Source organism: Mirounga angustirostris, unplaced genomic scaffold (genome assembly GCF_029215605.1).
Source record: "Mirounga angustirostris isolate CCGP_5_RB_7025 unplaced genomic scaffold, mMirAng1.0.hap1 SCAF_4, whole genome shotgun sequence".
NCBI classification, from domain to species: Eukaryota; Metazoa; Chordata; class Mammalia; order Carnivora; family Phocidae; genus Mirounga; species Mirounga angustirostris.
In genome coordinates this window covers 104,313,350-104,330,102 of record NW_026991712.1, presented here as the reverse complement: position 1 = coordinate 104,330,102, position 16,753 = coordinate 104,313,350, and the positions used below count along the sequence as shown (strand labels likewise).

The 16,753-nt window shown below is 33.5% G+C and overlaps 1 protein-coding gene across 3 annotated transcripts in view; it reads right to left on the bottom strand.

The window, feature by feature from the left end:
• Window positions 1-16,753, bottom strand: part of COL11A1 (collagen type XI alpha 1 chain) — a 206,340-nt gene that overhangs the window by 86,263 nt on the left and 103,324 nt on the right. For all 3 annotated transcript variants that reach the window (XM_064588737.1, XM_064588736.1, XM_064588735.1), the window contains 6 exons: window positions 15,912-15,956; window positions 14,712-14,765; window positions 14,587-14,631; window positions 9,639-9,692; window positions 7,975-8,082; window positions 5,219-5,272 (listed from right to left, as the gene is read on the bottom strand). In XM_064588737.1, the coding sequence (XP_064444807.1) occupies window positions 5,219-5,272; window positions 7,975-8,082; window positions 9,639-9,692; window positions 14,587-14,631; window positions 14,712-14,765; window positions 15,912-15,956 (360 nt within the window). The remainder of the gene's footprint in view (window positions 1-5,218; window positions 5,273-7,974; window positions 8,083-9,638; window positions 9,693-14,586; window positions 14,632-14,711; window positions 14,766-15,911; window positions 15,957-16,753) is intronic.

The following is a 16,753-nucleotide window of genomic DNA, read 5'->3' as shown; positions in this document are numbered from 1 at the left end:
TTATACCTTTAGAACTAAATAAAATCATAAAGACTAAAAATCTTCCTCCTTTCCTGTTTGATGTTTGAATGTGGTTAGATCTAGCTGAGAGTCTAAGTCAGAAAGTCCAGCATTAAAATCCTGTTTTTGAAATTCCAAAGACATAAACCCAAGACTTACATTTATCATACATTTACCTAAGTAAGTTGGGTACATTACTTATCCTCTTTGAGCATAGTCTTTTCTCCTACAAAATGAGGGCACTTACGCACATCTTATAGGCACTTTGAATTTGTGGGAGGTTAGGATAAAGGAAGGCAGGGTATAAAAATGATAATAATAGGGCGCCTGGGTGGCTCAGTCGGTTAAGCGACTGCCTTCGGCTCAGGTCATGATCCTGGAGTCCTGGGATCGAGTCCCGCATCCGGCTCCCTGCTCGGCGGGGAGTCTGCTTCTCCCTCTGGCCCTCCTCCCTCTCATGTGCTCTCTCTCTCATTCTCTCTCTCAAATAAATAAATAAAATCTTAAAAAAAAATGATAATAATAGATAACAATAAATACTGGTTATTTAGAGATGTAATAAGCACAGTGAAACATCATGTCATTTTATCCACAGTTACATCTTTTTTTTTTTTAAGATTTTATTTATTTATTTGAGAGAGAGAATGAGAGACAGAGAGCACGAGAGGGAGGAGGGTCAGAGGGAGAAGCAGGCTCCCCGCTGAGCAGGGAGCCCGATGCGGGACTCGATCCCAGGACTCCAGGATCATGACCTGAGCCGAAGGCAGTCGCTTAACCGACTGAGCCACCCAGGCGCCCCCAAACAGCTACATCTTACAAATGGAATATAATTCTCCCATTTCACCTTGTGCCTATGTCCAGATTTTCGTCTGCTCAGAGATTCCTTTGAACATGACTGTGATTGGTTTGCCTCATCATTGCATTATGAAATAGAACAGATTAAGGTTCAGATCCTTTCTCCTCAGCTTACTAACTATGAGACTCTGGAAAGTGTGGGAGGACTTCCAAATACTCACTTTTCTTATTCAGACCACTATATAAATTAAATGCAATAATGTGTAAAGTATCTAGCAAAGAGTAGTAGACACTCAGATTTTACAAACTTCCCCATATGTTAAGGGAGATATAACAAAGCCTTCTTTCACTTGAATACATTCCCTGCTTTTTTATCCATTCATTTGGATTGAATTACCCCTAAAATAATATTTCTCCAAATGATATGTGGCCCCCTCCACATTGAAATAATCCAGAGTGATTCCATATTTTTAGGATCTATCTCTCTGGCAGTAGGATCCAGGAATTTGCATTTTTAACAATTTCTCCAGGTGATATATACAACAGATACCAATTGTATTTCCTCCACAAATCCGGAAAATCATATGTGAAGCCTTATGGGAGCTGATGATCAAAATAATAACCGTAGTATACACTGGTAACCTTCTTCTTATGATTCATTTCCCAATATATTCTAATTCATGTCTATAGAGATTACTATGTGATTCACCTGAGGACAATTGTTAGGACATGTAATATTCACATAATGGGGAAATAATGTCTGCGAATTACATTTTTTAAAGGGATTTCAAAGCCATTGCTCTTTCTCTATGGACAATCAGTTAGATCTGGTAGAGCATTAGTATGTGACTACTCTAGGAATTTGACAAGCAAGTACAATCCAATATGGAAATAATCTAGTCTATCAGGTTTTATTTGAGAACAAATATTCATTTCTGTCTTGAGTAGAATAGATAACTAATCATATTTATAGAGACTCCATTCAAACAAATTGCTCTATGCATCAATTTAATTTTTAATAAACTTATTTTCTTACATAGTTTCTGCTCTAAGCAACTTATAAGAAAATAACAAAAATGCCCAATCCACCAACTAAACAGTTTATAATATATGGGCATACTCTTCCTCTTTTCTCATATAAGGGGTTACCACCAAAATATATAATTTCCATGAAAAGGCATTATAATGCTTTTAAATGGAAAGAACAAACAGCAAACAAAATGCCCCAAAGTCAAAGATTAATGGTGAAATTGACTCACCAATTGTGAAGGTTACAAAATTATTTGAATGCTGTTTTAAATACAAAGAATCCTACGTTAAAACAGATTTTACTTTTTGAAGTAGCTATCATTTTATAGTATTTACAGTGGTGCAACTTTCAAATACCCATTGTGATTTATATTGCTAGAAAGATATTAAATAAATTATATTGTTTAATTATAGTCCTTAAATTGCTTAAAAGAGATCAGCAGCCAAATTTCACTTTTAGTACAATATAGATTTAAATCTATTCAAAATTCATTAGCTTCCACATAGGGAAAAAATGTGAATCTATCTTTGATCTTTGATGAGCCCATTATTTTTTGTTTTAGAACCAAGAAACATAAATCATTTTTGATCATAAAAAAGTTGTTATGAAGAAAGATAATATAAAAAAATAAAAGCCAGAGTTTCAGACATTTTGGTTAAAGAGTAAAGAAAAATGTTTGATTCCTCTAGGAGGAAACATTTCTCTATAGTCATTCTGGTGCATTTTGTTAATAAAAATAACTCAAAGAATATTGAACAGAGTATTGTCTCAGGAAAAAAAAACAGAAGAAAATAAGAATGTCAAATAAAAGAATATTGTGTTCATTCAAGTAATAGGACGGTTTTCTGTTTTTAAATCAAAACACCACAACTGCAATTCAACTTTGTAATTAGATCAAGAACTCTTCAAGCAATCTAAGGATAGCTTAAGGTTGTGGGTTATGGGTTATGCAGTGAATGTCTTTTTTTACTCATAATTCTTTCGAAAATGCTTGACATTTGAAAGGAAGGTAGCTAGGAAACAGGGCAGTGTATTAGAGACAATATTTAAAAGGTAGAACTTACTAATCAGTGTTCTTTTTTTTTTTTTTTTTACTAATCAGTGTTCTAAATGTAGCTAGAAACCTTTAAATGATGCTCATGTTATTCTTTTTTTTTTACACCAACTGCTTTTTTTTTTTTTTTTTTTTTTTGATGTAGTGTTCCATCAGTCAACAAAACCAAAAGACAACCGACAGAATGGGAGAAGATATTTGCAAATGACATATCAGATAAAGGGCTAGTATCCAAAATCTATAAAGAACTTATGAAACTCAACACCCAAAGAACAAATGATCCAATCAAGAAATGGGCAGAAGACATGAACAGACATTTTTCCAAAGAAGACATCCAAATGGCCAACAGACACATGAAAAAGTGCTCAACATCGCTCAGCATCAGGGAAATCCAAATCAAAAGCTCATGTTATTCTTAAATCACAAATGAAATGAATCTCATTTTAGAAGGTCTCAAAGCATTATGTTTACCTCCTACTATACAAGGAAATGCGTACTTTCTAGAAACCCAATGAAAAGTTATAAAACAAAGCCACGTGGCAAGCCTAATATAGTGTCATCACATGACAATGAGCAAACACAAGTGTATGTAGTTCACATTTGTCAAGAGAAAGGACATTCTGGTTTCCCAATGATTATCTGTGAAACTTATTAATACATACATGTTTGGGGATTATTATATAACTAGGATCTATCCTCATGTACTATACCTGTCAAGCCTGAATGGGTCAGAGAGAGATAGATGAAAAAGAGATGATAGATAGATAGATAGATAGATAGATAGATAGATAGATAGTCTCATGGGTGTATACCCATCTTAATAGTAATAACAAAAATGTATATATTAATTTATTTAACCACTGTAATTAAGTAGTCAATGCATGAAGTACAGACTTAACAAAGTTTTATGTTTAGCTTGAGGAAAAGTAGTACACCAAAGTAAACATATTTTTAAAACCATCCATTTTAATGCTTAAAATATGTATATTTCAAAGAGTTAAAAGTAGCACTCGAGTTCTGTAGTGGATTGAATGGTGGCCTTAAATCAATATATCCAATATTCAAATCTCTGGAAAGTGAATGTTGCCTTATTTGGAAAAAGAGGTCTTCATAGGTGTAAATTAAGTGAAGGATCTCGAAATGAGATCATCCTGGATTATCCAGGTGGTCCCTAAGTGCAAAGACAAGTGTCTTTATAAGAGACAGAAGAGAAGGGCGCCTGGGTGGCTCAGTTTGTTAAGTGGCTACCTTCAGCTCAGGTCATGATCCCCGGGTCCTGTGATCCAGTCCCGCATCGGACTCCCTGCTCAGCAGAGAGCCTGCTTCTCCCTCTCCCTCTGCCTGCCTCTCTGCCTACTTGTGCTGTCTCTCTCTATCTCTGTCAAATAAATAAATAAAATCTTTTTTTTTTAAGATTTTATTTATTTATTTGAGAGAGAGAGAGAATGAGAGACAGAGAGCATGAGAGGGAGGAGGGTCAGAGGGAGAAGCAGACTCCCTGCCAAGCAGGGAGCCCGATGCGGGACTCAATCCCGGGACTCCAGGATCATGACCTGAGCCGAAGGCAGTCGCTTAACCAACTGAGCCACCCAGGCACCCAATAAATAAAATCTTAAAAAAAAAAGAGAGAGAGAGAGACAGAAGAGAAGACATAGAAAAAAAAAAAAAAAAGGCTATGTGAAGGCAGCAGAGATTGCAGTTATGCAGACACAAGCCAAGGACTGCCCTGGGCTACCAGAAGCTAGAAAAGGCAAGGATAGACTCCCCCCTAGAGCTTTTGGAGGGACTGGGGGCCCTGCTGACACCTTGATTTTAGGCTTCTGGTCTCAAGAACTGTAAAAGAGTAAATCCCCATTGTTTTAAGTCACCAAGTCTGTGGAGATTTGTTACAGTAGCCCTAGGAAACAAATACCATGGAAATGAGGGAAAATAAAGATGATGAAAGATGTATTGTAATTCTTTTTTTTTTTTTTTTTAAAGCAAGTGGCAATTCCAACCCTTAGGGTACTAGAAATGAAATCAAAAGCTATTCTCCATCACCTATCATCCCCATTATAACTTCTAGATGTACTAGTATGTCACCCTGGAATAGTCCTTATTCCAGTAACAAGGAAGTAGCTGACTATGCCTTCCTTTCATGACGCTGTCTGCTAAAATACTCCAATCCATAATCACCTAGGCTCTCTGAGCTCCCTGCACACCAGGCACCAACATACCCCATGTGTTTCCCCTGTGAAATTATATTTTAAGGATTTATCATCTCGATGTTACAAACTGAAAGGTAATTATCTGTGATTAATTTCTACAAAATCAAGAAAAAATCAACCTAACTGTTTTACCTTTGGACCTTGTCTTCCTGGATATCCTGGTAATCCTGGAACACCAAGTTTCCCCTAAAGTTAAAAAAAATAATAACAAATAAAAATTCTAAGTTGAATTAAGTATCAACGATGAGTTCAGTCATTTTTCTAAAAGTTAGAAATACATATCTGAACACTCAAAAGGAAGATTTGCAAGTTTTCACCATACTTTACTTACATTATATTTCCTCATTTGAATAGGGAAAATTGTTTTGGACATATTTCTAATTCTATAATTTTGCTAACTTACCTTTTAAGTGACAGTGCCTTCTTTGAGGACACAGAACCCTGAGCTAAAGAGAATTCTAGGACTCTTTCTGAACTCTTAAGCATGAACAAAGAAAATGCCTAAGCTTTTTAAAACTATTTAAAGTTAGTTGATGTAGTTAGAACTACATTTAGTTTTTATTGTCTCAACTAAAGTGAATCTTTTTGATAAAATTATTTCATTTCTCACAGTAAATATAAAGCAAGCAATCATGAATTATTTAACTATTTCTCACTGTAGTTCAAGTAACTATACAAGAAATTCTGACCTAATTTTTGAGCAACGTTTCTTCTTTTATTCAAACATCTGGATAAATCTGGGTTATCAGATATATCAAATGTTGCAAACTACAGCTAAATAGTGATGATTTTGTGGAGTGTTAATTCCTGTGGGTTAAGACTTAAATGCGCCACAATTTTCTTCTAGTGCAATGAGATTACCTTTCATTCTTAAAGTGCTAAAACAAATGGTAAATTACCTTTACCAAATTCCAAAGATGTGTAAGAAATACCAAGAAGGTTAAAACACTATACTAAGAAAGTTGCCCCTGGAACAAAGCATTAATTTAAAAATACAAGTAGAGAGAAAATTAAATTAAGTTGCATGAAGTGAATCAAATATGTTTGTGGAATTTTACTTTGACGTATTTTCCTTAAGATTTTACAAAAACACACTTCATATATAAAATATTATTTACAAAACTCTTAAACATTAGGAAGCACATGGTATCATTACTTTCCATGTACATTTAAACAAAATAAGAACAGAAACAAAAACAAATCCAAATTACTACATACAACGGTAAAAGTTGAGCAGTAACACTATAAACAATAAATATTTTACTAGATGAATGAAAGCAAGAAAACAGGAATATAGTTTATGACCTTGTTATTAGAGATTGAACTAGAGTTGATCAACGCTGCATAGGGAAGCAGCCTTCAGATGGAAAATATGCAAACAAGCCCTAAGAAGCGGCTTATAATGATGTCCCTTTGGATATATTAAGTTATCATATCTGTTTTATGCCACTGATTTCAAGGTTAATGAAATTCTCTAATTATGATCATAAAGTCTTTGCGTTCTATGTTAATTACTGTATTACCATTTAAACTCTTATTCACTTTAGAGTTATTTCAAAATAAATCCAGACAGAAAATTTGTTGGCATTTTCAATATGGGGATAGGGAACTTCGATAAAGGGAAAATAATAATGGAAAAAAAGGAAATATTAAAAATGAAGAACTGTGGGATAAAGTCCTGATACCTCTGAAGAGGTGGTGGGATCATTTATACAAATCAAGTGGAGCAAGGGTGAGAGGAAGGTCCAGAATAGTCTAAAACTATTGACAAGTGAGTACTTGAAGTGGAAGGCCTTGTAAACCCTTGTTTTCTCCCATTCTTTCCTTCTCCTGCCTAAACACAATGACATTATTCATCAGTTCATAATTGGCAGCTGGGAGGGTGAAACTGTAGAAGAACCACTAGTCAGGATTCCTAATGACATGGGGAAATTTTTTCTTACTTATCTAGTCACAGTGCCTGTATGATCCTCATACATTTTTCTTCTGAGACAGGATGGCAAGAAGGGAGGTTAAAATTTTATTAAGTAGCATGGAATTTCCATACTTTATAGAATAATGGCGTGCTCAATACGGAAAATTTGGAAAGTAGATATACATATTAAAAGGAAGGAAATCATCTGAATTATACCACCAAGAAATAATTATTATTTATATTATCCTTTAGTGTAATAGGATAACACCTGTCACAGACATTTCTTGTTCCTTTTTAATTTAACTTTGTAGCTACATTTATAAAGTGTTCATCACATCACTAAATACTCAATGAAGGCATAATTTCAATGTTGTGTAATATTACATGTAAATGTAGATGTAATGGTTGAAAATATTTTTTGACATATTGCATATAGCACAATGGCTCTGAAACCAATGAGTATTAGAATTACTTGGGATGTTTTAAAACATGGCGATGTTTGGGTTAACCCCAGACTAAAATTAAAATCTCTTGAAGTTGGGCTTGGACATTAGGATTTTTTTAAAAACACTTGCTCTGTGAAAATGCATGTTTATGTGGAAAAAAACAGGAAGTGTACATTTTGGCTCGAGGAGTAAAGATGATTCCACTTCTTCCAAAACAGTAAGTAGACCATCTTTCATTGATTCTTTGATCCTTTGTTACTCTCACTCAAATTTTCAACCTCTAATGTGCAAGAGCTTGAAGAGCTGCTGATTCTGCATAGCCAAGGAGAACAGAGGGGACGGGCAACAAGGGAGAGTGAAAAAGGATAAATGGAGCCATCTAACGGTTATACTCCTAACAGTATATGGATATGCTTGAAAAGTAATAGAATCCTCCAGATTTCTGACATGGATGACTAAAAATATTTTTAAATGACAATGAAACATCATCTGCAAGAGCACCTGGGAATTTAAAGTTGTTCACTGACCTTTTCTCCTGCTTGACCAGAAGGACCAGGGTCTCCAGTTGGACCTGCTCGACCTTTGGGTCCTTCAGGGCCATCTTCTCCTCTTGGACCCACTTGACCAACTTCTCCCTGAAATAGAGTAATAACATTCTTGTAATTTAAATATATTAGAGATTGAATAACAGAGAGTATAGTCTATCAAAAAGTCATATTCTTCAACTCCTCATTTGTTTACGCATGTTTTATTTAGGACAAAGAGGTTTGAAGATCTTTGATTTTATCAATCTTTCCATTAGTAAATAAACAACTGAATATAGTCTGACATTTGAAAACCTACAAAAGTCCGATGTTACCATGTTTCATGTTAAAGTAATTTTAATATATCTCTGTTGCTAAAGAAAAAAGTAAAAATCAAGGTTAGATTGTGGAGGGTGGCAGAATATTCAACCCCAAAATATGCCATGTGGGTGTGAAGATTATTTTGAGCTGAAGGCAAGTGAGAAGAAGCAGAAGCAAGAGAAGGTGCTAAAAGCAAGATACAGATTTGCAAAGGTGCCTTTCCTCCCCTTTCTACAAGAAAGGACAAAAGTTAATCACTGGAGACTGCTAGACTTGTTGGTCTGGAGCCAACAGCAGACACCAGAGGAGTCTATACAACGAACTTTATTAACTAGCTTTTATCTACCATTACTTTTCCATGTATCTGCCTTCCCACAATTTGCAGCCCTAGAAACTCAAAGTTCTTTTCCTTGTCATGTCTCTTTTTCCTTTGCTAAAATGCCATATGAACTCAAATTCTAACCACCCCTTTGAGTTAATTATCATGGAGCGTTCCCGTGTGTAAACATGAGGCACATGCTAGAAAACTTGTTTGTTTTTCTCTTGTTAATCTGTCTCTTGTCAATCTAATTTTACAGGGCCCCAGCCTAAGAACCTAGCAGGTTAGTAGGAAAAAGTAATTTTCTGACAATAGCAATTTTGGAAATCACTGTTTGGAACACAAGAAAAATGTCTTCATTTTAGACTTTGGTTTTCACCTTGAAATGTGTAAGTTACTGCCCCCATTCTGGAAACAGGCATTACGTATTTTTTAGGGAAACAAAAATATCCGGCAGTATGCTTCTTTGATATTAGGTATTATTGAGTTAGATATAAAATAAATCTTCCCAATAAAACACTTAGCTTAGCTTACTTTGGGTAACTCAGATTTTTGTTTGTTTTCTAGACACTCATTACCAGAAAAAAAGTATACCATCTTTACACTCAAAAATTCAAGATCACTAATAATGGAAGTTCAAGAAAGTTGCAAATATATGGTTTCCAAGCAACACAGCTCCCTACAAAATTTATAAGAAATCTATCAATCTACTTCTTTTAAGCAATTTGATCACCAATTTAGAAAATATCCATAAATGGTACTACTCAACTTTGTATACACACACACACATAGGCTATAAGACACATGGAAATTTAATATAAAATCTGAAAGACTATATTACGTCCACAAAAATGAGTATGTCTAATCTTCATATAAAAACCAAAGCAGCAAAATCTCAGACAGTATGAACATTTTTATTTATCCTGTATTTGCTATATTTAATTATAGAACTATACACACACATATGCACACATACACACACACACACATAAATGTATGTTCTGGTATGAATTTTCTTCTTACTTACTCTATCTCCTTTAAGACCCATGTCACCTTTGAATCCTGGAAAACCATCTTCACCCTGAAAAATAAAAGTAATGAAACAGGAGTTGAATGATTTGTTTAATGAATCTAAAATATGGCTATATAAAATACAAACACTGATAATTTAGGGAAAATTGTTTTGAGAAATGTGAATCATGTTGTGAAACTTCCTCCTCCCTATTCTAACCTTTGTCACCCATATCCTCTCATTTTCTGCTATTATTGCCTTTAAGTTGCTCTAGGAAATTTTTCTCAAATGTGTCCATTAAATTTTCTTTATCTTATGGGGGAAATAACCATTTTCTTTATAACAACATATATCCTATGCCATTTGAACAAAGAATAAGTATTTATATAATTTAAATAATTATCATTTTAACTTTGGAATACAAGAACTTTTGACTACCAAATAAAATGTCTTTACCCTTAATTTACTAATTCAAACCAAAGAATATTATATCATGCATTTTGTATCATGTGCTTTAGATAAGTGCCTTCTAGCTCAACTTGTGTTCTATATTACAATCTCTTTTCAGATAAAGAATAAGCAAACCACTATTATCCTTTACATGTACATAGAGAATGCTCATTATCACAACAGACCAGTAATACTGAAAATTGGGGCTTCTTTAATTAAAGAGAGCAGATATTTTGACTATGGAAATATTTCATACCATTCTTAGTGAAATCTAGACTTCTAAAACTAAGCTTCATGAACAAACTTACTGTCTTTTAATTCCAAGAAAATTATATAAAAAAATTAAATTTCTAAGGAATAACCATTCAATTTTTCAATAGCATTAACTGAGCATTACTCTGTTCAGAGTAACACGGAGCATTTCAAGATTTTTATTTTAACAATAAAACTGAAGGTAGAACATTTGCATTAATTTTGGTACAAATGGAGTAGGATGGGTGTTCAGAGAAGAAAGACTTGATGATGATGATGATGATGATGGTAGTGGTGGTGGTGGTGGTTCTGGTGTTGGTGGGAGTGAGGCAAGAAGTTAATTGAAGAAGGTTTGAGAGGGGAGTTAGTATCTTAATTAGGAGTTAGAGAATGGATGTGACTTGCAGAGTTTGAGGAAAGGACATGTCTGGTCGGGTATGTGAACAGAGCTAGTAAGATTGGCACATATACTTCCACATTCTGCTGCCAAATGATCTCTGTAAAAAACAAAATTGATGACACCAATTTTGACTTTAAAGCACCTCAATGGTTCTAAATTGCTAATAATGAATGTAAGCTGCCAATTCCCCTCCCCTTCTGACCATGATCTAGCCCTTGTTTGTTCACTTTGGCAGTCTTATCTTTGGTCTCACATCTCCCCTTAACCCCCACCCAACACCCTGAGATTGAGTACTAGAAAAACTGAATTACCTATATTTCCATTTGTAACTTTTTTTTTAGATTTTATTTATTTATTTGAGAGAGAGGGGCAGAGGGAGAAGCAGACTCCTCACTGAGCAGGAAGCCCCACGCGCGGCCCAATCCCAGGACCCTGAGATCATGATCTGAATTGAACGGAGACACTTAACTGACTGAGCCACCCAAGTGCCCCTCCATTTGCAATTCTTGCATTGGTTGCCATTGTCATACACACACCTGCAAATCCTTTATCTTCTCTTTCTACCTCTGTTTACCTCTACTCTTCTCTCAAGACTCAGTTCATAATTCTGCTATGAAATTTCTCATGACCTCAATCTCCACCCTACCCCCCACTCAAAATTAACCCCTCTTTCCTGTGTGCTCCCTCTAAACATTTATTATTGTAACAACATGCCATTCTGCATTTAGTAGAGCATAGATTTTTCTTTTACTAAATGGTAGAAATAAAAACTTATGCCTAATTAGCCTCTGCACCTCCAGAGCCTCATACATTTTTGATCCTTAATAACCATCCATGATATTTAATAAGCATTTACTAAATGGACTTTTACTAAGTGAACATGCCTCAGTGTGTGTTTAGCAAGGTATGTTAAGGTCCAGAAAATATCAGGTAATTATGAATATACGAGACCTAATCCTAGAAAAGTGATTCCATCTGGTATTTCGCCTAAACCAAAAATTCTAACAGGTCTAGAAGTTTCCTTTAAGACAAAAGCATGAGGTTTTCAACATTCTGGCTATAAATTGGGATGTTTGTGGATTCTCTCTGTACTGAATGCAACTGGGCAATAATAGAGGCTTAAAAGCTGAAAATGACCATTTAACTTCCTATTGACTATTGTCTTCATTACTTTCTCCCTAGAGAGAAGGGTAATTACACAGTTGCCAAATTTAGTTTAAAGAACACTGCTATGTAAGTCAAAAAATCAGTAACAGTTTTTAGGATTTTTCCAGGCAGAAATTTTTGTTTCAGGAGAGAACATATGGACTAGATGCTATTTCTGTCACACTTTTGTTTTCAATACATTCACAATTAGAAAATAGAGAAGCAAGTAAGAAATAAATTAGATGACTTAAATATTAGGTATATCCTTACAATAAGTGGCAATTTTTTTTAAAACAAGTGACACTATAAGTTACTAAGTCCTAAACTATTAGGTCCTAAAACTATTAGGTCTAAATTAATCTTCAGAAAAGAAGAAAGGAAACAGTTTTAGAAGATGCGTAAAAGAGGAATTCGTCTATGCCATTTGGTTCATTGGATTACGTTGCTTAAGGTCTAAGGAACACATCTGTCTGAACAATGGAGTATTTTAATCCTAGTTAGGGTACTAACTTTCTATTTCACCTTTAAGTTAACAATTAAAGTTGTTATGTGTAAAAAGAAAAAAGTTTCAACTTCCTTACCTCTTTTGAGATAGTCAATTATAATACATACTCAGAAAAACAAAATAAATAATAGATATTAAAATTCATAAAGAGTTAATGATTTTTCACCGAGTCTGAAAATAGGGACAACTCTTATCATTAGAAAAAAGTTTCCATTAACTTTTATATAAATTTTCTCTAAACCTAGATTAGATAAAATAACAGATATAAGTAAAATAAAGGATAAAATAAAAGGTATAGCTGAAAAAAACCTGAGTGATTTTTTAGAACAATGTCCTCATTTTACATATTTAAAATAAGTCTCAGAGAAATGAGACAGTCTGCCTCAGTTTACCAGTCTGGTTAGTATGAGAACTATAATGGAACTCAGAACTTTAACTCTCAGTTTAAAATTTAGTTCTTTTTCTCTACATCTACTTGTTGCTTCTAAGACCATACACCATTCAAAACAACCAATGATGTCAAATTGTTTTTCTACATATAAGCAGTACACATTTTTTCCCCTGGTTGTTTCTCTTCATATGTATCTTGTCATCTACAATTTTATTTACCTCTGTCATTTTGCCATTACCCCTTTTTCCAGCAAGTTCACAACTTTCCCATCCCAATTAAATACCTTTCCTTTAAACACTGTCTTTCCTAAAAATCTTTGGAAGACACTTATTCCAGAGCCAAATTTGAATTGATACTTAAATGTTTTAAAAAGAAAAATTCCAGGGGCGCCTGGGTGGCTCAGTCAGTTAAGTGTCTGCCTTCAGCTCAGGTCATGATCCCAGGGTCCTGGGATCGAGTCCTACATCGGGCTCCCTGCTCAGCGGGGAACCTGCTTCTACCTCTCCCTCTCCTCCCAACTCCTGCTCTCTCTCACTATCTCTGTCTCTTTCTCAAATAAATAAATGAAATCTTCCAAAAAAAAAAAAGAAAAATTCCAGAGATGATACATATATGTGTGCATACATGTATATATATATATACATTTTTTTGCACAGGCCATCTGCAAATAATTACAAGTTCACCCCTGTCTGATCAGTCATTGTGCTCAGCTACCAACTCAGGAAGACATTATATCCTGAAGTTCATCTGTGATAAGAATGAATTGGGATTCTCATTAAAGTAGCTGAGTTCATTTCAAATGACATTTTTCATACAATAGAACCGGATATAATTGCATAACTTGACAATGTGTCAATATGTTACTTTTTATTTTTTCAGAAAAATAAATTATAATGGGTAGACGTCCATCCCTTCTTGTTATCCACTCCTTATTGATATCAAATCCACATAAGGCGCTTTGTGTGTGCGTATGTGTGTGTGTGCGCACACTTTTATAACATTATGACTATGGGAATAAAGTTATCCTTAAAATCAAAATTTATATTCCATAATTTTTCAACAAAACTACAAACATTTTATTTTAAACCCTAATCTTTAAATGTAATATTGTAGTAAGCATTTATAATAATGACTGTGAGTAATGTCATTTTATTTTAACATAATCACTAAAGGATTTGGGGGATCTACACTGACATTAGGCATTTATGTAAAAAAAAAAAATCTCAATTTCAGTTTCTCTGTCCAAAGACAAACTACAAATGCTCTATAAAAAAAATCCCACATTCTTTCATCCACCTCTGCCTAGTTTTAATCTTTATTTCCTTCTCATTAATACTTTTGCTTTGCATACAGTATAATGTATAAAGACTTCCTCTTCCTCCAAATGATTTAGGGTACTTCTAAATTTTGCACTGCATTTCAGCTTAAGAACTTTGGGGATTTTAGTAAAGACAGAAAGGAATAAACATTCCTCTGTTATGCATACAGCTGGGAATTGTATAAACCCTGTAGCTAATTTATTCATAAGGCAACTCTATGATTTATAAAAGGTAAACACGTGTAAGAAAAAAAGGGATACAGGATTAATTCTGTTTATGACATATCTTTGCTTCTCTTCTATAATTTAGTCCTCATCCCAAGGTATAATCTTTCTTCAAAAAAATTTGCAGGATACAAAATACAAAATCAGGCTTGCATTGTCTGCTGTCAAGTAATTATTTAATATATATTGGGAAATGAAATATCTGTTGAATAAATTTAAATTTTTGGTCTAATAGATATATGGCAATTAAAATCACCTAAATAAATTATATTTTACCTTTTCACCTTTAGATCCCTTGAGACCTCTGACACCATCTGCTCCCTATGGAATAAATTAGAAGAATTAAATGATTATAATATTTTGCATTGAAATTAAATGAAGTGAAAAAGAATCACATTTACCTTTACTCCTCGGGGACCAGGGTAGCCAATAGGACCCTGTGGACCAGGTGGACCCTAAAAAAGACCCATTGCTATTTAAATATAGAATACATTGAATGTGCTACTCATTCCCACACTATTTTTTACCAAATAATCTACAAAAAGATGGCATTTTTCTACTATTGGTAGAGATTACTTAGGGAGTTTATCATTTGTTTCTAAAGTCAAATATGATGAACAAACCATGTGACTAGCCCTACCTACTCCAAATTTATTGTCATATATTTATGCAAAATAAGATAAACATATATAAAATGAAGTGAATAATTACATAATTAATAACTAATTTTCTAAACCTGAAAATATATAGTGTCTTCAATGTCTACAATAGACAAATATTTGTAATAGAAAACTGGTATAACTTTTGTAGAATTCACGTCATCAAGAAGATGACCAAAATTATATATTTTCCACAGCCGGTTTCATTTAATTAGTTTACCTAAAGGAAACAATTTTTAAAAATATATAATTTCTATAGTAATGCTGTCTTTTAATGCTATTTTAATGAGTCTAAAAGTAGCAACTCTAAACAAAATGATCCTACCCACTTCTCCTGTAATCCAAAATAGTATTAACAATAAATAAGCTCTTATTTTAATATTTTATTTTAATATTTTAATATTTTATTTAGATATTTTGATAATCATTGCTCTTACAATTAAATCTCCTCTTTTTTATAAATTACCAGAGAGTAATAAGTAAAGATAAAATTGGGGTGACATAAACAGTTTATTGATATTTAGTAATTCTTATCCAATTTCATTGTTATCATTTGTGGTAATTTATTCCACATATACTACATATGCAGAATCTGGATTTATCTCTGATCATGAGAATATTTATTTAAAAAATAAAGAATACAGTCTAGTTTATAAAATTACTAATACAAAATTAAAACTTATCTATCTAAGACACATCTGTTTATTACACCCTAAACAAAAATAACTAACAGGACATGATTTATATTTAATGACAGCAAAAGTCTTTAGAAAGTAAAGACATGTTTAAAGGTAGATACAAACTATTTTCTGGTACTTACTTTCCAGTATTCCTATCCCTAAGTGATCATAGAAGAATATATATCATAAAGATGACCAAAGTAAGGCATTTTCTCTTAGACATAAGGTGACAGGACATTTACATGGATACTTTGTAACATACCAGAGCACCTTTTTCTCCAGACTGGCCTTCTTTTCCAGGATGACCCTATATTTAGTAAAAACATAATACTGGTAAGATGTAATATTAATGGTAGCTTATAACACTACAAAATTGTTCCTTTTTTTCAAATCTATTGTTTCAAAAGATATTGAACGTTTTGCATCAGGGCATATGGCTTTAAATAACATTAGAAATTGCATTTGGAAGGAAACATAATAAGCTTATATTTTATGAATATAAGTTTCACCAACTGTATAATGTATCTGAGAGAGTTTGGGACAAGTACATAAAATAATACAGAACATCCATTAACAATTCAATGCCAGTATCAATTAGTTCTTACATAAAGATATTTATTTCAATGACTTCTATTTTGCATATTGATCAAATAATCAAACATGCATCTTCAAAAGGCAGCTAAGGCATATGAATGGGACATTTGAAAATATAGCAAGAACTTGAAATTGTTAAAAAAAAAAGAAAATATAGCAAGATCACAAATACTAATAGTTTTAATAATAAAATAATTGAGAGTCAGTAAACAAAAATGTGTAACTCCACCACAACTACACTGAGTAAAAATTTTGGATCCTAGCTCAAAAATATAAGTAGTTTGAGGAAAATAAAAGAAACACAAATAACAAATTTTTAAAAATAACAACTGCAGGGGCACCTGGGTGGCTCAGTCGGTTAAGTGTCTGCCTTTGGTTCAGGTCATGAACCATCCCCCATCAGGCTCCCTGCTCAGTGGGGAGCCTGCTTCTCCCTCTCCTCTCTGCTCATGCTTCTCTTCTCACTATCTCTGTCACAATCTCTGTCTTTCTCAAGTAAATAAATAAAAT